At 38.7% G+C, this 22,997-nt stretch overlaps 3 protein-coding genes across 4 annotated transcripts; 2 read left to right on the top strand and 1 right to left on the bottom strand.

Moving 5' to 3' along the window:
* Positions 1–20: 20 nt before the first annotated feature.
* On the bottom strand, positions 21–9,114 carry LOC5521096 (dol-P-Man:Man(7)GlcNAc(2)-PP-Dol alpha-1,6-mannosyltransferase). 2 transcript variants are annotated; one of them, XM_032366081.2, is made up of 9 exons: positions 8,866–9,114; positions 6,765–6,897; positions 6,087–6,260; positions 5,630–5,824; positions 4,580–4,683; positions 4,004–4,230; positions 3,148–3,242; positions 1,069–1,147; positions 21–571 (listed from the first exon to the last, which is right to left on the bottom strand). In XM_032366081.2, the coding sequence occupies exons 1-9, from the start codon at positions 9,052–9,054 to the stop codon at positions 343–345; spliced, it is 1,425 nt and encodes a 474-aa protein (XP_032221972.2). In that variant the 5' UTR covers positions 9,055–9,114; the 3' UTR covers positions 21–342. The 2 variants fall into 2 exon arrangements, with proteins under 2 accessions (XP_032221972.2, XP_032221971.2); XM_032366080.2 differs by having other exon boundaries at positions 3,148–3,323; positions 8,866–9,109.
* Positions 9,115–9,221: 107 nt separating this feature from the next.
* On the top strand, positions 9,222–13,441 carry LOC5521095 (intraflagellar transport protein 25 homolog). The gene is made up of 5 exons (XM_001640856.3): positions 9,222–9,400; positions 9,854–9,960; positions 11,912–11,980; positions 12,258–12,301; positions 12,753–13,441. The coding sequence occupies exons 1-5, from the start codon at positions 9,309–9,311 to the stop codon at positions 12,855–12,857; spliced, it is 417 nt and encodes a 138-aa protein (XP_001640906.1). The 5' UTR covers positions 9,222–9,308; the 3' UTR covers positions 12,858–13,441.
* Positions 13,442–15,503: 2,062 nt separating this feature from the next.
* LOC5521094 (endoplasmic reticulum metallopeptidase 1) lies at positions 15,504–22,866 on the top strand. Its single transcript, XM_001640855.3, has 10 exons — positions 15,504–16,299; positions 17,202–17,375; positions 17,748–18,068; positions 18,359–18,585; positions 19,057–19,464; positions 19,867–20,013; positions 20,607–20,803; positions 21,309–21,424; positions 22,117–22,292; positions 22,626–22,866. The coding sequence occupies exons 1-10, from the start codon at positions 15,534–15,536 to the stop codon at positions 22,800–22,802; spliced, it is 2,709 nt and encodes a 902-aa protein (XP_001640905.2). The 5' UTR covers positions 15,504–15,533; the 3' UTR covers positions 22,803–22,866.
* Positions 22,867–22,997: the final 131 nt, after the last annotated feature.

Genomic DNA, 22,997 nt, shown 5'->3' with positions numbered 1-22,997 from the left:
ATGGTATACATTTTAGTAACTCATCTTAATAGTTTTTTAATAAGATGTTCTTAGTAGCATGCTCTTCACTATTTACGAACAATTTTACATTTGTAACCGACTGCAGCCAGTGCTAGTAAAGGGTAACACCGAGCAGATCCGAGCCTTCTAAAATAGCTGTATTTTCAAACATAATAATATATTATTTGTCCACTAAAAGGTACCATAAGTTGCTAGGTTCCCCTACTCCTATTGAAATGGAGTAACAAGAAAACGTATAGATCTGCTAAACTGGCAAAGGATATGGAACTGCTACTAAAAAACTAGGTCTAATAGATAATATTAATGATAATTCTTCACAAGCTATGTCGTTATCTGGCTTTTTCTCTTTAGAATACATATTTTAGGTTCAGTATGAACTTGAATCACAAGCGGTGCGTCCCGCAAACTCAGGGAGACCCGGGTGAATCCCGGCACAACATCCAGGAGCACATGCGTCTGGTAAAAATGCGAGCACGGAGCCTCGGCTAGCAAGTGCGTGAAAGCCAGCATCTCTCGACTGTCAACGCTGATATTTTCTGCTTTAGAGTATCTGGAAAGAAAAAAAAAGACACACATCTCATTTCGGCAAATTAGAAAATTGTGCGGTTAAACTTTATTAACTATCAATTCAAAAATAATGATGACGAGGATGACGATGGATGATTATGATGACAAAGACAACGACGACAATGTTGGTGATGATAATTATATTATTATTGGTTAGTGAAAATTCATTGACGAGAGGCTAAAATACTGTGAATTGTTCGCGTACGGATCTGTAATGAGACCAGGGATAAAACTATCAAAAGAGGGCACGGGGAATTCGCATGTGCTTCGGTCCAGAGCTCGGCCTATCCTAGTATAAAATTTGCCCAAATGCTCTCTCTTCGGGCTTTTTCTATTCTTTTACTCTAATTGTGGACATAAATAAATTGAATAACAGACGAATCATCATTTAAAATTATTGCTAGAATACCTAGAAACAATCTCGAAAAGCATATGTGATTTAGGTCCCTTCTAGGCAAGAGTTGTTGATTCATCCCTCACCTCCATTTGCTGTTAACCTCTCCAAACCGCGACACACCAGTCTCTGCCGCGGCCACACAGATGTGCATGTTAACAGGATCTTTAAAGGCAAAGCAAACTGTTAATCATCTGATTGTTTTAAATGCTTCGCAAGAAGACGATGCGACCAACAGAAAGGCCGAAAAAGAGTTAGGTTTAGTTTTGTTTTCCAAAGCATAGATAGTTTTAATAATCCCATAAATACACGTTCGTCTTTAGGCCGCAGTTGAATATATCTACTGACTAGAGGAGCTTATTTTCAAGACCAATACAGCCCCACCAACAATTCGGTAAATAACCAGCGCGCCAATAGCATATCAGAATATAGTAAAACGTACAGTTTACTAGAACCATGTCACACACGGTTTTACTAGAACCATGTCACGCACGGTTTTACTAGAACCATGTCACACACGGTTTTACTAGAACCATACGCACGTTCTTCTAGAAAAATGTCACGCACGGTTTAACTAGAACCATGTCACACACGGTTTTACTAGAACCATGTCACGCACGGTTTTACTAGAACCATGTCACACACGGTTTTACTAGAACCATACGCACGTTCTTCTAGAAAAATGTCACGCACGGTTTAACTAGAACCATGTCACACACGGTTTTACTAGAACCATGTCACACACGGTTTTACTAGAACCATGTCACGCACGGTTTTACTAGAACCATACGCACGTTCTTCTAGAAAAATGTCACGCACGGTTTAACTAGAACCATGTCACGCACGGTTTTACTAGAACCATGTCACGCACGGTTTTACTAGAACCATACGCACGTTCTTCTAGAAAAATGTCACGCACGGTTTAACTAGAACCATGTCACGCACGGTTTTACTAGAACCATGTCACGCATGGTTTTACTAGAACCATGCCACGCACGGTTTTACTAGAACCATGTCACGCACGGTTTAACTAGAACCATGCCACGCACGGTTTTACTAAAACCATGTCATGCACGGTTTTACTAGAACCATGCCACGCACGGTTTTACTAGAACCATGTCATCAACGGTTTTACTAGAACCATGTCATGAGCGGTTTTACTAGAACCATGTCACGCACGGTTTTACTAGAACCATGTCAAGCACGGTTTTACTAGAACCATACGCACGTTCTTCTAGAAAAATGTCACGCACGGTTTAACTAAAACCATGTCACGCAAGTTTTTACTAGAATCATACGCACGTTCTTCTAGAAAACTGTCACGCACGGTTTAACTAGAACCATGTCACGCACGGTTTTACTAGAACCATGTCACGCATGGTTTTACTAGAACCATGCCACGCACGGTTTTACTAGAACCATGTCACGCACGGTTTAACTAGAACCATGCCACGCACAGTTTTACTAAAACCATGTCATGCACGGTTTTACTAGAACCATGCCACGCACGGTTTTACTAGAACCATGTCATGAACGGTTTTACTAGAACCATGTCATGAGCGGTTTTACTAGAACCATGTCACGCACGGTTTTACTAGAACCATGTCATGAACGGTTTTACTAGAACCATGTCATGAGCGGTTTTACTAGAACCATGTCACACGGTTTTACTAGAACCATACGCACGTTCTTCTAGAAAAATGTCACGCACGGTTTTACTGGAACCATGTCACGCATGGTTTTACTAGAACCATGCCACGCAAGGTTTTACTAGAACCATATCACGCACAGTTTTACTAGAACCATGCCACGCACGGTTTTACTAGAACCATGTCACGCACAGTTTTACTAGAACCATGTCCCACACGGTTTTACTAGAACCATGCCATGCACGGTTTTACTAAAACCATGTCCCACACGGTTTTAGTAGAACCATGCCACGCACGGTTTTACTAAAACCATGTCACGCACGGTTTTACTAGAACCATGCCACGCACGGTTTTACTAGAACCATGTCACGCACGGTTTTACTAGAACCATGCCACGCACAGTTTTACTAGAACCATGTCACACGGTTTTACTAGAACCAGTTGGTGTGCGGAATTTGATACCATAATGCCCGCACCAGCTATGTTAAAAATAAAGGTCTTCCGACAGTCACTTACCCATACTGCTGGGTGTCAAATGGTGAACTCTCTGCATGGCCACCCCTCCGGGGTAATTATGATTTGATATATAGAGAAAGCCGATAGAAGCCAAGCTGTTAAACACAAGACATGCCAGAGAGGCAAGTAACACTGTCAGTGAAATAAACCGCCTCCATTTGCAATAATTCTGGACGCTGAAACACAACAACAAATTAAGTAGATGTAGTGTCTCTTGCAAATTTCGTTAATTGTTGTGTCAATGCAGTATTTCTAAATATCCAATGAAACCCGCTATATGACATAAGGAATGGACCACTGAATATTTTATGATCCATTCTTAAGGACCCCTTACAGGGGTGGATCCAGGAGTTTCAAAAAGGGGAGTAAAGGTTTCAAGAAAGGGGGGCCGGATTGATTGTTCTTATGTGGATTTTCTGATATTTCTTGTTATTACTAAGCCAACTTTAATTCTGGGGCTTCGAATAAAATCTTCAGCCAGATAACAAATACTGTACTTTTGCAATATGATACCTATGCCTGTCAAACTACCCCTCCCCCCCACACACAAGCATATCATGCATCCTGGAGTTTTCTGTATACACCTATTTCAATAAACGTTGTCGGTGCAAATGGCGGTTCTAAGATCAATAACTGCTTATGGGTATAATTATTTGTAAAAATAAAGACAATAATATATAATTGCAGAAGTTATCCACATTTTTCTACATTTAAAAGTTCCATTGATAGCAATTTTTTTTCCATGGTGTTTTTTTGCTAGCAGAACATTTGCCTGACAACCTATTTTGAAATTGGTGTTTGTATGGGGTTCACAAAGTGCCAAATGTAAGATAGTACAAATAATAAGTAAACTTACATGAAAAACAGACCGCACGCTGCCACCGTGTTAAATACAGGAAACACATACACGATAAACCTGAGCTCTTTGTGAGGTAGAATGGAGAACATCACCACAAAGAGCAATGCAGGGCCTGCAAGCGTCCATGTCCTACGATCCCGCCACAAGCCAATAGGGACTAGAAATATTGCACAAAGTAGTGCCCTTGGTAGAACTGAGTAGAAATACCAGGGGAATGGGGAGGTCTGATATTACAATGTTAAGGATGAGAGGTCAACATGAATATGCCATCATGTATCTTACTGTAGGAGGAAGGTGGAGGAGCTGAGTGAACAAGCCCCCCCTACCTTTTTCCTAAAAAATGTCATTTTATCAACAGTAGAATCCCTATAAACTGTTTTGGGATACTCTTGTGAACTTTTGTTAAGAAAAGTAATGGAGTAGAAGACCCCTCCCTTGCTTCCTCTATTTATCTTTAACAGTCAAGCCCTAGGTCTATAAGTTAAAAATAGCATTGAAAGAGAAGGCCCCTCCCTTCCCTCAACCACACATTTTGTTAATAGTCCTGTCCCTCCTGGATCTATTAGAGGATACTCCCCATTGTGAACTTTTATTAAGAACAGCGTTGAAATAGAAGACCTCTCCCTCAGGCCACAACCACCTTTGCCAGAAGATGGAATCAATACAAACTGTGAGACCTGTGATGAGAAGAAAAAACACTTGATGATTTTACACTAAACATTAATATTAACTAAAGTCCATATAACCATTCAGAGTTGATAGACTTTGTCAATTCTTTATATTTTCATCTTCCAAATGGTATGTGGTCCGTATGGACCCTATAAAACACGCATTTGCACGAATAACTCAAATCTGTAATATTGAAGTATTTTGGTCAACCTTCGGAAAAAAGGCTGTGAACTGAAAGGCCCGGGTCCAGTCATTTGTGACGTAGATCGAGATGTCAACCAAATTACATGAGAAAACATATGCGCGCACTAAACCGGTTCTCGTCTTCATGTCTTCTTAGTTATTGCTGAAAAATGTTGTGTGGTTATAACTTTTACCATCATCTTTATATCTCAACCTGGTAGTCAAATGATTATGTAACTTCAGAAAACAAATCTGCAAAATTTAGCAGATATATATTAGTCTTTGAATTGTTTTTGCATTGTGCGTGTGCTGCATTTGCAATCAAGAATGGCGACATTCTCACGAGCACGTGCTGTTTTTGAAACCTACAAACAATATTTTCTTTTTTCGCATACAATTCTTGACTTATTATTCTTCGGTCCACTGTGGGTAGCATTGCAATAGAAAACAATTTGCCAATATTTTGTGGTATTGCTGCCTTTGAATTTTAACTGATTTAAGGAAAATACGTTGTTTCACATTTTCCCCCCAAAACTTGGAATTATTCACTCGATTCAATCTCCTTTTGTGCGGCCAGGAAAATTTTCAAAGATCTGTAGAAAATTTAAATTTAAATCAAATTCAATTCCCTTTCAGAATTTGAGAGTTTATCTATGCTTTGTTTTGGCTAGATTGATAGAACTGAAAGGTTTTAAGAACTTTAACTATGAAATTGCATAGGTACATATGAGTGTTCATGTTTTCATTATGGATTACAAGTATTGTTCTTACCCAGACCAGTAACACCAGCACCCACACTGTGCAACAATGCTTTGCAAAAAGTCAGCCTCCTTGTGCCTAGCTCTATCAGAAACAGCAAGCCTAGCAATATGCAAAGCTCAGTTCTGAAGATGATAATGGCAAAAGCTGAGGTCCAGATGAATTGACTGTGGTTCCGCAGAAGGAGGTGATGGAGGGCAAGTAAAACTACAAACAAGAAATGTTGTGTTAAGGGGCTTTTGAGGGTATACTCAGGAGTTTGTAAAGGGGAGGTTCCACTCTGGTTACCTTCTTTCTCCCAAAAGACGCTATTCATGAGTATCGCAATATATTTGTGCTGGAATATAAGAGGTTTCAGAGAACCTGCAAGCTCACTGGTGTTAGAAATAAAATGGGCTTGAATCCGAATTGAATCAGAATTCAATGGTCTTCAAATTTTGAAAGTCACACAAACTAAAATCCTACTTACCTAGGCAAAGAGCAAATGTATTTGGAAGGGGTCGTGATGCATAAAATAGGAAGTGAAACTGAGTTGATGTGATCAGTACTAGAAGATGCCCAACCGTTGACCCAAACTTCTTGGAAACTGCTCTCTTGTACTTCACAAAGGCATACAGAGTCATCAGACCCAAAACAGCTCTAACTAGAAAACAATGAAAGTTTATAGGGATTTTTCTGACAAAAAAAAAATAAAGAGTTACAATATATCCCAATTAAACAGCAGCTAGAGAGAGCTAGCCACACTTTTGCTTGTAGTTTGAAAAAACAATTCTCAGTTGCTTATCCTGTTTTTGAACAGGGAACCTTCTGCATAATTTAATCTGCATAATTTAAATCAATGTCTTAGAAGTTAGGGATTTTTCTGACAAAAAATAAATAAATAAAGAGTTACAATATATCCCAATTAAGCAGCAGCTAGAGAGAGCTAGCCACACTTTTGCTTGTAGTTTGAAAAAAAAACAATTCTCAGTTGCTTATCCTGTTTTGTAAGAGGTGAGGTGGGGAGAATAGGTAAAAGGGAGGGACTTTGTAAAAAAAAATAAATGTGTGAGTGGGGGGGGAGTCATTGGAGGGAGTAATTAAAGTGAAGGTGAGGCTTTTTTTTAGAGCGTTAACAGGAGGCCCTAGTTATCTTATAAAATCTCACCAGCATACTGTGAGTAGAGTTTCGGAGCATTCAAGAGCTTCAGCACAGTCACTGCAGGACTTGAAAGCAAGGCTAAAACCAGAGGGCCAATGAATGACCTTGGAACCACTCCAGGAAATTCACGATGATCATACTGTTATTATTCAAAAGATATCTTTGTTTAGTAAGAGAATTTAATTCTGTTATTGAAAATGCACTGTTACATAGGTGGATATACACCAACACAAGCCAAATCAAAGGCTCCTGGGAGCCAGCTCATTCATGCTTGTGCACTAACATTTTCCACGATCAAAAACTTCTGACACGATACAACTAAAGTGCATAGTATCCAGAAATATTGGAGGAAGGGCCACCTTATTGACTTACACAGCTCTTTATCAAACATTTTATCTTTAAGTTTCTATTCTTTTATTTCCTGCTTATACTTTCTTTTTCAGCACATTTGATAATCATCTCATGATGAAGAGGTTTTTTTGCTACGGCCCTAGAAGTGGTCAGTCGCAAAATAAATACACTCTTTTTCTATAAGATAATATAGATAATATAAGATATATAAGATAGTCCAGCCTGAGATTTTCACCAAATTTTAAGAACATGCTAAGAACATGCTCAGATATCAGAAATATTGCTTTTTAGTTGTGATGCGTTCTAAAATGCAGAATCAAATTGTGCTCATAATAACAACCTTTGTGTAATTTGTGTAATTTTCTGCCTAATAATTCATTGGGTATTATATATTGATATCCACTTACATACATATACACTAATTCGTTCGAAGCCTTTTTAGCCAGTTTCAGCAATTTGAGGGGTACCCTGAAGTTACAGGTTCTCTTGATGAGATCGATATGAATAGCCCAGCCAAAACTGTGTAATTTAAACTTGCGGCTTTTGCTAAAACACACACCTTCATTTAGCACAACCAAAGGCCATTAAAAAAACACAAAACTAAATGGTTCTTTTGCGAATTACACAGTGGTGTTCAGGCTAAAGTTTGTTTTTGAAAACTACTGTGGAGAAGTGATCTCCTCGCAAAGAAACCCAAATGCAGTCATGCATGACCCCCAGTAATTTTCTCAGAGTTTGTTTACAATGTCCTACCCTAAAAAAAACTCAATCTCAATAAGATTTTTTTATCAAGTCGAGGACAACGATATGAGTGCAATAATTTTGAGTTCCCGTGAAACATACTTTTTAACACGAACACTGTGTTAATTGAAGCAGTCAAATAACAAATCAACATCAAATGTAAACACATCCACAAATCTCTTATTGATTTTCCTTTCAAGTATATCACACATTAATAATTAGAATATGTCCTTTGATGATCATAGGGCTGATTTAGATTTCACTATTACCTCCCTGATCCCTTATCAGTAAGCTTTCAAACTTTCCCTTAATTTTGGTAGATTCTTTTATTAAGATCATAAGACAAAATAGAATACATTTCAAGCAGTGTCACATTCTATTAACCAAGGGGATAAAGCCACCAGAAAATCATGTCTTACCTATGTAAGTTACCTTAGACTTTCCAAGGCACGTGTTTTTGCAAAGATTACTTCAGTAAGAAAATTCTTCACAAAGAACCTTTCCTCATTATAATCACCATTCTAGAGGATGATAAAAACGGCCGAAAAAAAAACAGCTTTTACAGGTACACCCCAGTCTTTCTCGTCTTTGTCCACAGTCCACAGTCCACATCGCAATAACTTATTCATTGTGCATGCGCATGAATGTGTTAAAAAGGATGGACAAAGTTTTCAACACCCCAACCATCTCCCTTCCCCCAAAACAACAATAAAAAAACAAGGACAAAACATTCAAACCCCAAAAATACGTTGTACCCTCCTGCTATCACCCTAGAAGACTTATGGCTTATGCCTCCATCAATCAATCAATCCATCCATCCATCAATCAATCGCAGCAAGGCTGAATTACAGGCGGTGCGCCTGTAAACAAAACTCATCTCATATTTACTCTGAAAACTCTGTGACTTCGTAAAGATACCTTCTTATGTAATTATCACAATGTATGTATGCTACACTACACTACAAAGACGTTGAAGTTGTTTAGGATACGTTGACTTTGCACGAACAAATCTCACCTTTGACAAATCCGATCCGTGATACAATAGGTCGTGGGTAGCCTGGAGATTAAAACTCTCTTCCACTTTGGTAAAAGGACAGCAAACAATATGGACAGTTATCAAAACAACAAGAACGACCTCGCTAACCAAAGAACCTCTCGAGTCCGCCATCTTGTCTTGTGAAGTTAGCCGCTGACAAGTACACATTGTAACAATAAACAAATCTAAACAACAAAATACCTAGATAGAGATAAATTGTCAATATCCCATTAAAGATTTGATATTTCTCAAAATATGAAGAATTTATTCAGAACAAATTCCATAAAATCACGAAATATTAAATGAATATAAAAATAGGTTGCTCCCGAGGCTTGACAAGGGCCTGGTACCTAGACTACTGCAGCCAAGGAAGTGATAGTTTTGACTTGTACCATTTATTTATATTTTTGCATATTTTTCCAATGTTTGACGTAGCGCTGAACTCAGCTGGCGCTAAGATTGCTCTGGTTTCTTCGTATGACGAGAATTACCCTCCAGAGAATGTTATCGACGGGTGAGTACCGCTAAGACACCGTAATCCAACCATCTTCATGTGTTTTCGACCTTAGAAACCGAAAACAAAACAAAATATCCTTCTTGATTTGAAACCGTTTTTGTGTAAGGGTGTATATAATTAAATAAATAAAAAAACTGTAAGGATTAAGTATGTTATAACTTAACCCTGAACTACAATGAAACAAAGTTTAACAGAAGCAAGAAGGAGAAGAAAACAGTTCTTGATCCGAGTCAGAGTTGTTTAGCCTTGACTCATAACTTGAGTGAACAGCAAGCTACGCAGACCCCAAAGCAGATCCAAACACTCTTAGAATACAAAGAATAAAAAAGACAATGCCAAGCTATTTAAGAGTTCATTGAGCAGAAAGCTATGTTTGTTGTTACGTTTTTTGCTGTATAAAAACAAGTAGATATGTGTCAGAATCAATAATGTCAGATTCTTCATTTTCAGGACTCTCGACACTTTTTGGCCAACAACTGGTCTCTTTCCCCAAGAGCTTATTCTGAGCTTCAATAGCCTGATGAGCATACGAATGATCAAAATCATGTGTTCAAATGGTAAATATTTGTTCAACATTGAAGCCGCAAGGGTGGGTTCAGGAGGGTGTTATATAAGGGCACTTTATAAATCACACTCTCTTATTGGTCGATGTGGTTTTTAGGGTGGGTTCAGGAGGGTGTTATATAAGGGCACTTTATAAATCACACTCTCTTATTGGTCGATGTAGTTATCTAATAACTTAATAATTACGCTATATTAATCACATGATCACAACTATTGTAATTAGCATATAGCACATGGTATGATTAGAGCAGTTGAATCCCACAGATCTACAATAAATACGTAACATGTTTTCACTCATGGCTTTCTGATAGAAGAACCACGATAAGGTCACAACAGTCAGTGGTCAATGTTTTATTTGAGAGCACATGCACGCTTTGCGTCAGCATGTGTGCACGCTCCAAAACTAGATTGTATCGTAACGAGTGATCTCATTTTTTTGTCTGCCCTCTAATAGATGCAAGAGGAATCACAGTGTGTCATGAACAACAGTCATGACTGTGCTTCATTATTTTTTTCATAACACTCTGTGAGTTCATCTATGCAACCATAAGAAGACAGACCAGGGGCTTTAGGATAATATGACTCCAAATGATGTTTAATGTCTTATTAGGGACTTGTCAGAAATTAGCAGGGGGGAGTGGGGATGCAAATTTTGAATGCAGTGATGGAAATTTAATGACCCTCCCCAGGCAAAAGGGTTGAAATTTCTTGACCCTCCCTCCCAGGTTCCTTCCTGAAATATTATGACTCCCCCTTTTAAAAATCTAAGTTTACTTCAAAAAGCTCAATTGTTTGATTTTTATATCGTTTCTGTGTCAGATACATCATTTTATAAAGGAATCTCAAATCACAAATCTGCCAGTAATAAATTGTCCTTCTAATCTGTGTTCGAGTAAGACAATGAGTCTGAAAAAGCGTCACTTGATTCTCCAATTTCATTTAGGACTTGATCATCATCACTTCCGTCTTCACTGTTTCTCTGTTCTGTAAGGTGTTTGATGATAGCCCTCAATTTCACTGGATTGTTTTTGTTCCGTACTGACAGCAATTGATAGTGGTCAATGTCTTTATCTAGTATAGCTACACGACGCTGATATCTAATGTTCCTTTGTCAAGCATCTTGTACCAATTAAAGTTGTCGCACAACATTCTATCTTCTTGTTGTTTTTTCGTTTGCTTTTAATCATCCCTGCCGTCTTCAATGTTTCTCTGTTCTGTAAGGTGTTTGATGAAAGCCCTCAATTTCTCTGGTTTGTTTTTGTTCCGTACTGACAGCAATTGATAGTGGTCAATGTATTTTATCTAGTATAGCTACATAACACTGTTTTTCCAATGTTCCATCGTCAAGCATCTTGTACCAATCAAAGTCATCGCAAGACATTCTGTCTTCTTGTTGTTTTTGTGTTTGCTTTTCATGTGACTGTCTGTTTCTCACTCATCATTTCTATATGATTTAGATGAGTTAGGTAGTCCTTTACAAGACTTTTTTCAACAATATATTTCTTGCTGAAAGTCTCAATCTTGCAGCTTTTTTAACATCAATTGCCTTCTCTTTGTGCAAAGCCCTCAAACTTGCCCTAGGGTTGTTATAACGGTTATATAGAGTCATATTGAAAGATCTGGTCCATTTTTTTCTGACCCCCCCTCCCTCTTAAGGGTGCTTTTTTTTTTCTGACCCTCCCCTTTTTGATAGCTGAAAATAATATGACCCTCCCCCTGATTCCACCTCCCTCCCCCCTGCTAATTTCTAAACTGGTTATACAACATATTTTTGCTCATCCGGCAAGCTTTTTGTGTAAACTAAAACATTTTTTTAATGCACCTTAATTTATAACGTGTGAGGTCTTCAAACTGATTTGCTTTACACTGTTCTATTTTCTTTGCAAGACATATAAGAAGATGCGTTATATGAAAACAAATATATTTGAATATGTCCTTTTTTAGTTAAAGATCTACAAATCCAAAAAAGCACCAAGACAGATCCCGTTGATTTTGAGACACTGGCTGAAAAAGGTAAAGAGGTTGTACTTACATATGAAATATTAGAAACAATCCATAGCCAAACGAGGACTATTACATTACTAGAGCAAGGCCATTATCCATTTTGAGCCATCCATTTGAGGGGAGTGCCCAAGGGCATCTCTTCTTTTCTCTTACATGTTTGTTTCTTTTTCAACATCCTCAACATCCTGGATCCCCAAGGGTATTAAAAAAAACAAGAATTTCTTTAATGCCCATTGTATAAATGCTGTTACTGTAACAACTCTTTGTATATTTTTGCTTTATTTAGAATTTGAAAATACAGATGGTCAGATGCAGATGGAAGATATCAAGGTAAATTACATTTTATGTTAAATTGAAAACAACACAAAACAGGAAAAAAAAATTGAGAAGGACAAAAATATTTCAAGAACCATATCCAGTTTTGTGGTTAGAGGTTTGAGGTCTTTGTTTTGTAGACACCCTAGACTGATGCCTGAGTATCTTGATATCATTGTTTTATTTTTTTATTTATTTTTTGGGTTGTGGGTGCAGTACTTCTCCAGGCCGGTACAGGCTGGCTAAGGACTCGATGGGTTAACATTATCATAATCTCTGAGGGTCTTATTTACACACTTTTGTCTGTATATTCATTTTTTGTTTATATTTATACTTTTTTATCCTGTTGTATGTAATTTTGTATGTTTATGTTGTTGGAGCACTGTTTTAATGAATTACTGATGATGGTCTTGCAAATTTTTGCCAAAGTATCATGTCCTCATATTGTTTTTTTTCCCATTACTAGATCCCTGTCACATCAGCATGCCATATCCGATTTGTTATCAAGAGTGGCTTTGATCACTTTATCTCCATCCACAAGATCAGCATCGAGGGGACGGCAGTTCAGTAGTCCACTTGCCTGGGATTGTATTGTTTATAATGTACATAGATAAATAGTGTTCTTTTTTTAACTCCAGGGGCGTAGCCAGGGCCCCCCCCCCTTTTAGCTGGCAATAATACAGTACTTGTATGAGACATTATCTAAAATACAGGAGAAAATGCCTTGAATGTCCCTTTTGGGCCCTCTCCTGTTAAAAATACTGACTACGCCATTGAACTCTGATAACAGTCTAGGACAGAAGTAAGTCCAGATCTGTGTTCCTAAAAAGATCTAAGACCTTCTGTCTAATAGATACTTTCCAAAGTCCCAATATCAAATTTTTCGGTTAAACCCTCTAGAGTGGACATCTCCATTTTACTGAGACATTTTTTGGTCCCAAGGGTGTCAATTATGTGGAGGTTCTCTTGTGGTAGAAAATGTTAGGTACAGTATTTTGTAGTATAAAGTGCTGCTCCACTTGTTACAAAAAGCTATCTTTCATGATACAGTACATACGGCTGTCTAGAATTTGCTATGGTGATTAGCCAATATTGTGAGGAGACACCTTTTGCTGTAATAGGTGTGGATCAATTCATAAAATGCCTTAACTTAAATGCATGTTGTGCTTAATGTACCCTGGGTAGCAGAGGCTCCGAGCTTCGCGGCGACAACGATTTGAGCTCGCTTCGCTCAAATCAATCAATCAAACCCTTGCTCAAATCGTTGTCCCAGCGAAGCTCGGAGCCTCTGGTACCCAGGGCATGCTTGATGATGTAATATTATAAAATAGTGACATGCTTGTTTCTTAGGGTGTAAAACTAAGCGCTCTCCCTTATTGCCTTTTCTTGGGTCTACTATACCCTAGCATGTTTTAAAGTCCATATAACCTTTCAGAGTTAATAGATTTGGTCAATTCTTTATATTTTCATCTTCCAAATGGTATCTGGTTCGTATGGACCCTATAAAACGCGCGTTCGCGCGAATAACTCACATCTGTAATATTAAGGTATTTTGGTCAACCTTCGGAAAAAAAGGCCTTGAACTGAAAGGCCCGGGTCCAGTCACTTGTGACGTAGATCGAGATGTCACACAAATTACATGAGAAAATATATCCGCGCGCTCAAGGCGCTAAACCGGTTCCCGTCTTTTTAGTTATTGCCTGAAGATCGTTGTGTGGTTACAAGTTTTACCGTCATCTTTATATATCTCAACCTGGTAATCGAATGATTATTTAACTTCAGGAAACAAATCTGCAAAATTAGCAGATATTTTGTAGTCTATTTATTATTTTTTTTTTTGTGTATGTGCTCGCGCGCTGCATTCGCAATCATTCGGCGACATTCTCACGAGCGCGCGCTGTTTTGAAACCTACAACAAAACGATATCTCCTTTTTTTTCGATACACCAAAAACTAGAAATCGACTCTGCCAAATTTTCGTCTTTAATAAGACTTCTTCAGGGCAGACTGAAGAAGGTGAATCGTTACAAGCTTATTTACATCAGAATAGTGGCGCGAGACGCAAAAACATTACAACTGACAAAAACGTGCATTTTCTAGAATAGCGCGCGCTATGGATAAAAAGAATTTACACATCTCTACGTGGGTTCCTACTACAAAAAAAGTCATCACTATTAAGACCCCGCGGGTAGATAGACTTAAGCCGATAAGCCCACTGGTCTTCCCTTTCCCTAAGCTGAGCCTCAGAGTTACACTTATCTATAAGTTGTACCATATAATTCTCGATTTTAAACTATTCTTTTTTTATTGTGGGTAGCACTGCAATAGAAAACACTTCGCCAATATTTTGTGGTATTGCCGTATCTGAATTTTAACGGTTTTAAAGGAAAATATGTTGTTTTAGATTTTCCCGCCAAAACTTGAAATTATTCACTCGATTTTCCTTTGGCGCGGCCGGAAAATTTTCAAAGATCTGTAGAAAATTTAAATTTCAACCAAATTCAATTCCCTTTTCAGAATTTGAAGTTTTATCTATGCTTTCTTTTGGCTAGATTGATAACTGAAAGGTTTTAAGAAATTTAAGCTGTTTGTGGACAAGAAATTAATTGATTCGCTTACAGAATATCATTGAAGTGTATCAATATTGAATATAATGAAGAAAGGTGTTACAAAGTACCAATAAGTCTAGAATACCCCCAAAATCTACTTTTTAGGGTTAGAATTCTTTTCGGTGACCACACCCTGGTTTGCATTTGATGCAAATGTTTGTACGTTTAGCCACCCACTAAACAAGACACTCAATTGGCTTCCACAATACGTTTGAACTAGATCAAATCATCTCAATCAAACATTTTGTGTTGAGTTCAAGTTTTATTGCTTAGCCACCCGTCAAACAAACACTGCGCATGTTTTATGCTTATGTTGTGTGCATGCACTCATACTATAAATGTTTAACTGAACACAAGACAATGTTCGTACGTTTAGCCACCTTACAACGAAATTACTAATTCTGTCTATTAACAGAGAATGAAAAACTCAATTAACCCGAACTCGCTACAAAGATATTTTCAATGGATTTTCCTTTATATCGTAAAATCGAGGACCTCTTTGCAACGATACCTCTATGTTACGATACATTTTCTTTTTCCCGAGGCATATCGTAAAATTCAGCTTCCACTGTATATATTTTCGTCTGGGTAGTCGAAACGGGCTTCCTGTGTTGTACCCAATCCCTCGTCGAATTCAAGATGGCGGAGCTTCGAAGAAGAACAGAGAAACTTGTTTCAGACGAAGTTCCATTCACTGGAAAAAGCCAGGACTTAGGATTCAAAGGTCACGTGCCTAAAAACCCCAGGAATTCAAGCTGGATATTCGCAGTAACTGTCTCATTCCTGGGAGCCGTGTTGTTGTACGCGTTTATCAAGTTGCATTCTGTCCCTCCCCCAAAACTATCCTCCGAGAGCCACCTTGGGGAATTTTCTGAGCAAAGAGCGCGAGTTCATCTCGATAAAATCGCTTCATACGGCCCACGGCCTACAGGAAGTATCGCCAATGAAGTCCACGCTGTTAACTATATCCTAAAACAAGTATCGGACATAAAATCTTCGGCTAAGAAGTCCGTTCGGATAGACATTGACGTTCAAAGACCTTCGGGAACTTTTTTTCTTGGATTCTTAGATGGCTTCACAAGTCATTATTATAATGTCACTAACATTGTAGTTAGGCTTAGCCCAGAAGAGAATTTCCCTCCTAAGCATACCGTCCTTGTAAATGCACATTTTGATTCTGTGCCCTACTCCCCCGGGGCAAGTGACGATGCAGTCAGTTGCGCGACTATGTTGGAGGTACTAAGGGTGATGTCTCAATGTCCAGAGGTAAACTTCACGTATGGTGTGATTTTTCTGTTTAACGGCGCAGAGGAGAATATACTACAAGCTAGCCATGGGTTTATCAGCCAGCACCCCTGGGCACAGAGTGTTCGAGCATTTGTTAACCTGGAGGCTGCAGGAGCAGGTAATATTAGGTGCCAGGATAACAATAAGTTATTAATAATACATCATATTTAATTTATGGTATTGGCCCGTTTTCTTAGAAATGCCTCACTTGATTTTCTTTTCTCCAATCTGGGACATGTCTAAGTAGGTTTGAATCTTCACTAATTACTTAGAGTCAAGACATCAGAAGTATCTTGAATTTGACTCATTGAGAGTATGTGTCGAGCTCACTAGAAGCTTGTGTCCCTGAGCATTTGAGTGGTTTTCAAAATCCTGTGCAACAAAATGTAGTTGTTAAAGTGTAATAGTAAAGCCAGAAAATAAGAGATTTCTGTGTGTTAGTACTAAATAAACTAAATAGTATTTCACAGGAAAACCACTATAACATTGGCTTTATTAATATGTATCATGATTTTAAATATGAAGTACTTAAAGCATGGCTGATATAAGCCTAGCCTTTGTCACATCTGGAAATATATTACTATTATGTATTACCATCTGCGCATCAGTGGGCGAAACTAGAGCCCTCATAAACTCCCTAGAGACCTAAGCCCTATTCTGATTGGCCCGAATTTTATCACTCTGATTGGCTCACCCACATGAAAACATCATGTCTCATAGGGCACTTTGACAGCTGGTTAAACTTCACTTTCTTTGATACTGGCTCACTGCATTGTAAATCAGGAATAGCTTTTGGATCTGAGACTCCTGATTGGCTTATCCACATGTGTGAATAAGCCATTCAGAGGCCAATCAAAATAGGGCTCATGACTCAGGAGTTCACAGTTTCATCCGCTGATGTGCAGATGGTAATAAAAGCGAAACAAGCTAATATAAGTCCTATTATAAATACTACCCCCTTCCCCCTTCCTACCTCTTCCATCTATCTACACCCCCATATAATCTCACTTGTCTCCACAGGCGGTAAAGAGGTAGTGTTTCAGACTGGTCCAGAGCATCCCTGGCTTATCAAAACATACACTGAGGTTGCACCATACCCTAGCGCCCAGGTATTAGGCCAGGAAATCTTCCAAAGTGGTCTCATACCAAGTGATACAGACTTCCGGATTTTCCGGGATTATGGTCACATTCCAGGTAATATTATCTGAAACATGTAGACACACCAAACCACACACATGCAAGCCGTTCTCGTTAAGTGTAAATACCAAATGCTTTTATTACTTGGGTTGAAATTTGTCTCAACCAAGACCTTAAAAATTGGCCTTACATCTCATTTCTGACACCAAATTTGAATGTCAATATGAGTAGTTGACATTTAAATACTGTTATTTTCAAACAATTTTGTCAAACAGTACCTTAACTGCTTGTGTTTGAAAATCTGTTGATGGAACACTAACCTTGATAGAATAAGTTTGTACACTGCATGTAATTTCCCCACTCATCAATTTACCTCAAAAAGTCCAATTTTGAGCCAGTAAAATGTTTCACACATTTGCCATTTTATAGGAATCGACATTGCCTATATCACAAATGGTTTTGTCTATCACACACAATATGACACCCCGGCAGCCATCACTAAGGGATCCATACAGCGTGCTGGAGAAAATGTATTTTCAGTGGTTAAAGAGATTGCCAACTCCCCCCTTCTTGAGGATCCAGGAGAGTATCGGCATGGAGCCATGGTCTTTTTTGATTTCCTGGGACTGTTAATGATTCATTATCCTGAGCGTATTGGGGTCATTGTTAATGGGCTAACACTGGTCATTACTGTGCTTTGTGTTCTACAAAAGTTCTTGTCATCACAAAAAGCATATGGAGAAGAAAAAGGTTAGAAAAATAGCAAACTTGTATATATATACTGACCATCCATGGTGCTATGTACTATTGATATGTAGATTGAATGTGTTATTGAGTTGGGGCATCATAACATTGTGCTCAACATAGTTCACAGCTACCATAAAATTCATTTTTTTTTAGTTTCAATTATTTAAGGAGATGTTGTTGTTGTCTTAATACTTGTCTAACTACTTTAGGTCTTTATCAATGATTGGCTAGACTCATTAATAACTAGTAACCATTAATGACTAACTGTACATTTTTATCTGTGTCCTGTCTAGTAAGTCTGAGCCCAGCCTGCCTTCTCTCCTCACTACTGGGGCTTGTCCTGTCCTGGATTGCTGCTATAATGTTTCCAGTCTTAGTGGGTGTCGTATTGACAGCTTGTGGGCGCCCTCTCACATGGTTCTGCCGCCCTTACCTTGTTATTGGTCTGTTTGTTGCGCCATCCCTCCTTGGGCTGGGTAGTGTGCACTATGTGTCAAGGACGTGGATAATTAGCAAGAAGGTAATGTTTAGGACCATCTGTAACTAAAAATATATATCAGACTGCTAATAGAATGTAACCTTGGAAGAGACATTTACAGATATTACAGATAAAGTTATGACCACCAAGAATCCAAGATCCATGTTTGACTAGGAATAGCTTGTAGTCAATCAATATCTTGCATGTTTTCCTTGTCATTATGTATCATAAACCCTTGCCTGCAAATATCAAGAAATAGATTGATCAAGGCAGTGTTTATGCACTGTCCCCATACTTAAAATGGGTTTTGGATTCTGGGCAACTGTAATACAAATTTGGTAATGGAAATGGGTTTTGTATGCAATTTTTTGAGGGTACAATTAATCCAATCCGTCTCCTGCTTCAACATTTACATCAACTTACTTTTGGTATTTATAACAAAAATTACAATGTTTTTAAAATTTCATTAGTTTTAAGTCTGATAACCGCTTCATGTTTTGATTAATTCACTAGGATAGGCCACCATCATGCCCCACCATACTTCCCGACCTGGTTAAGAGGGAGTCTGACACCTTCTATGCCTCGCTAGTAATCTGGACTAGCTTATTAGGTGTGCTGACTTACTACGACCTCGCCTCTGCCCACCTTCCACTTTCCTGGGTGCTGTTTCCATTAGCCGGCAGGGTGGTGATATGGGAATCTTTTCTTCAGAAGCACAAACTAAGCTCAAGAAACACTTGGCAATTCATGACTGCATACTTGTCATCAGTAGTTGTACCAGTGGCTTTCACTAGCTATGCATTCATATTGATCACAGACTTGTTTCTTCCCATAATGGGGCGTAGTGGGTCTGAAACAGTGCCTGATATATTTATTGCTGGATTAGCTGCCATGGGAGTTGTTATTGTGACATCTTATCTGGTAAGAGAAAGAAAAATATAACATAAAGCTGTAGCCTGTTATTAAACTTTATAACTAGATGGACATGGCCAAGGCATGTAAAGCTTTTTGAATGCATGTTTGTGTAAGATGTGCATTTTATTATTGTGGCCTTTTATCAAGCCAAGTACAATTTTTGCCCTTTTTGCCCTCACTCACATACTCACTAACTTTTTAATGTCAATTATCCACTGCCGAACGAGTTTGAGGGTTAATGGTACTGCTCACTATTTTCACTGATCCTGTAAGGACAGACTGCAGATCAGACAATTTTATAAGTCGTCTGTGATTTTGACCATGTTTTTCTTGAAATCACATTTCTCATACAATCAAAGAACTTTTATTTGACTAGACAATTGATTACATTGCATCTAAATGTTTTAGGTCAGCTTGGTATATCTCATAGAGGACTTCAAATGGCCTGCATTGTTCCTTGCTAGCATAGCTGCTTTATCTATTGGGGTGTCACTTGCAGGCTTGTCCTTTCCATTTTCTGCCGAAAAACAGTGCCCTAAACGAGTATTTTATCAGGTAAGTGTACTGTGAACAACTTTTGGTTATGGTGGTACTTTTGGTTATTTGGTTCTTATCATTCGACGACATATGCAACAAACAGCATTTGTGAATGTAGCATTCTTGCATCAAACAGACAGTTATCTGCACACACTTGCCCCTCACTTCCCCTTTCCCTCCTCAAAGAGTATTCTTCAAACACACCCCTCCCCTTCAAACAATATTCTTCACACGACAGTATTATTCACCCACTATTCCCCTCAAACAGTCCACACACAATGCCCCCACCCCAAACAGTATTCTTCACACGACAGTATTATTCTAACAGTATTATTCACTCCCTCTTCCCCTCAAACAGTTCACACACAATGCCCTCCCCACCCCTCCCTCAAACAGTATTCTTCACACACACCCCTTCATCTTTTTAATGGCACTTGAAAAGTACAGGATTCTCATCATATACTCGAGGGGTCTAATATAAAGGCATTTACATCTAGATTTATTGTTGTTTTCCCTTTATGTCAAATTGTCAGAAGTGTGGGTTTGGTTTGAAAAACATGGCATGCCATGTTTTGTTGATGCTATATCTAACTGCTTACCGTTCTCCTCAGCACATAGTGCGGACATTCCATGATGCCGAGGGTAAGGTTGTAAAGAGTGATTCTGGAGTGTGGCTGAATCCTCTGGACTTTACAGGCATAACCCACTTACAGCACCTACCCCTGATGCAGACTGCCAAGCAGGTCACATCAGATGATGGTGTGTATGAGGGATTCCCTTACTACATACCTGCTAGGAATCTATTCAAGTAAGTAATCCTACCAAATACATATCATTATACGCGCCATAGCTACTAGAAAAATGGATGTTATTTGATAAAGACATTACTTGTTTTATGTCCGGATTTGGTTTGCTTTGTTGCTTGTTTTATGTCTGGATGTGAATTGATAAAGTATTGCTTGTTCTATTACTGGATGTGATTTGATAAAGGCATTACTTCTTCTATGTCTGGGTGTGGTTTGATAAAGTATTGCTTGTTCTATTACTGGATGTGATTTGATAAAGGCATTACTTCTTCTATGTCTGGGTGTGGTTTGATAAAGTATTGCTTGTTCTATTACTGGATGTGATTTGATAAAGGCATTACTTCTTCTATGTCTGGGTGTGGTTTGATAAAGTATTGCTTGTTCCATGTCCGGATGTGAATTTATAAAGGCATCACTCGTTCTATGTCAGGATGTGGATTAATAAAGGCATTGCTTGTCCTATGTCCGGATGTGGTGTGATAATGGCATTACTTGTTCTATTTTCAGGAAGGCCTGGTTTATACCTGGTCCCTCCCCTGATGTCAATTCCTTATTATGGGATGTCAAACTGGTATCGCGAACAAGGCGCGATGACGTCATACGATTTACGTATTCCATTACAGGTAATATTCTTGCATCGTGCTTTCTTATTAAAACGTGTACTTCACTAGCCAATCAGCAAGGCAAAGAGATGTGCTTGGGTGTACATCAGAGAACTTTCGTGCGCCCTGACAAATTACATCTTTGATAAGCTCAAGGTCAGCGCGAACTTAGCATTAAAACGAAAGGAATTGTCGAGGGGAAAAAAAAAAAGATCTTAAGACCGCGAAACCTTGTGACTAGATAGTTAGCAAAACAAATATTAAGTAATAGGAACTGACATTTATTTAATTTTCTATCAAATACTCAAAAACGGTGTCTCAAACTCTCTCTGTGCTTTTCCATAAATACATATGTTAGTACTCATTTCTCTACTTTATATCTTGTTTCAAACATTCAAGCAAGTAGAGTAAATGTCTAGAAATCTTGATTAGAGAAAGACAATTTTGGATGAACAAAATGGATATAGATCGATTAAATCAACTCGCTGTGTGTCGGGTATCGTTCCCCAGTGATTTAAACCTGATTTTATAGTGCGACGCGCTCTACCGTGTCCGCCAATTCAAATTTGTTCAGTTATTAGCCTATTTGCATGCGAGAATCATAGTTTGATTGACACTTTATAACTAGGAAAATAGTATGAAGGATTAGGTGATTACACTTGGACTTTTCGCGCTGTCAAAAGATCTCAAAACTGTATTTATATTCTTCTCAGGTCCAGATCACATGACCGTGTACTTTTCCCCAGCCAATGGCGTGGACTTGTTTACGTCGTCGCTAGGCGACATGAAACCCACCGCTGACCTCTCCGAGACTAGCCGTACTACCTATTTCCTATACTACTCCCACGGAACCCGCAGTGAACCTTGGGAATTCTGGGTAGAATTTGAGGTACGGCAGTGATTGTTAGCTACTGTAAGTAAACTACCAAAACTTTGACTAGCTTGTTTAAAGAGCCACCTTCAGCCCTTGTTATTGTTAAAAAACAATTTTTATACTTCATTATAAAATTCTATGAATATTATTACAAAGGCTTCCCCAAAAAAATCGGAAATAAATGCTTTCTTGAACTTGGTATTGTACTAGTTGGTCTCAGCCTATGGCGATTTTTTTAGCGCAGGCTCAAGGGTCGTTACATAATTTGATTTAATAATGCCTTGATAAGGTCTTGGATCCGCCTTGATGAGGTCTTATATTAGACTGAAGCTCAATATTCCATCTTAGGTTGATAAGCAGTTACCTAAAGGCTCTCACATCCTGGATCTCGCCGTAGCAGCACACTACCTGAACAAGCCTTGGTCTGAGACGCCATTCCTGAGTGAGCTGCTGCGCCAGACTCCTGACTGGGTCTTCTCCATCTCGTGGGTCAACATCTACCAGAGTTGGGCTTACGATCTATAGAACCCCGTACAGTTCAAACACCAGTCCACATTGCTGGCACTGCTACGCTCGGTTGACCACAGGACAAAGGAAACGTTTGCGAACTATTTCACAGCACTAACCCAACACGGTGTGCAAACGGCGCCAGCATTGTGGGGCTAGCTTTTCGGCCCTGGCGCCCGTTTCTCCAAACACCCGAGAATTCTCCGGCCCGAA

This window comes from Nematostella vectensis, chromosome 1, assembly GCF_932526225.1.
Source record: "Nematostella vectensis chromosome 1, jaNemVect1.1, whole genome shotgun sequence".
NCBI lineage: Eukaryota > Metazoa > Cnidaria > Anthozoa > Actiniaria > Edwardsiidae > Nematostella > Nematostella vectensis.
This window is presented reverse-complemented; position numbering and strand designations above follow the sequence as displayed.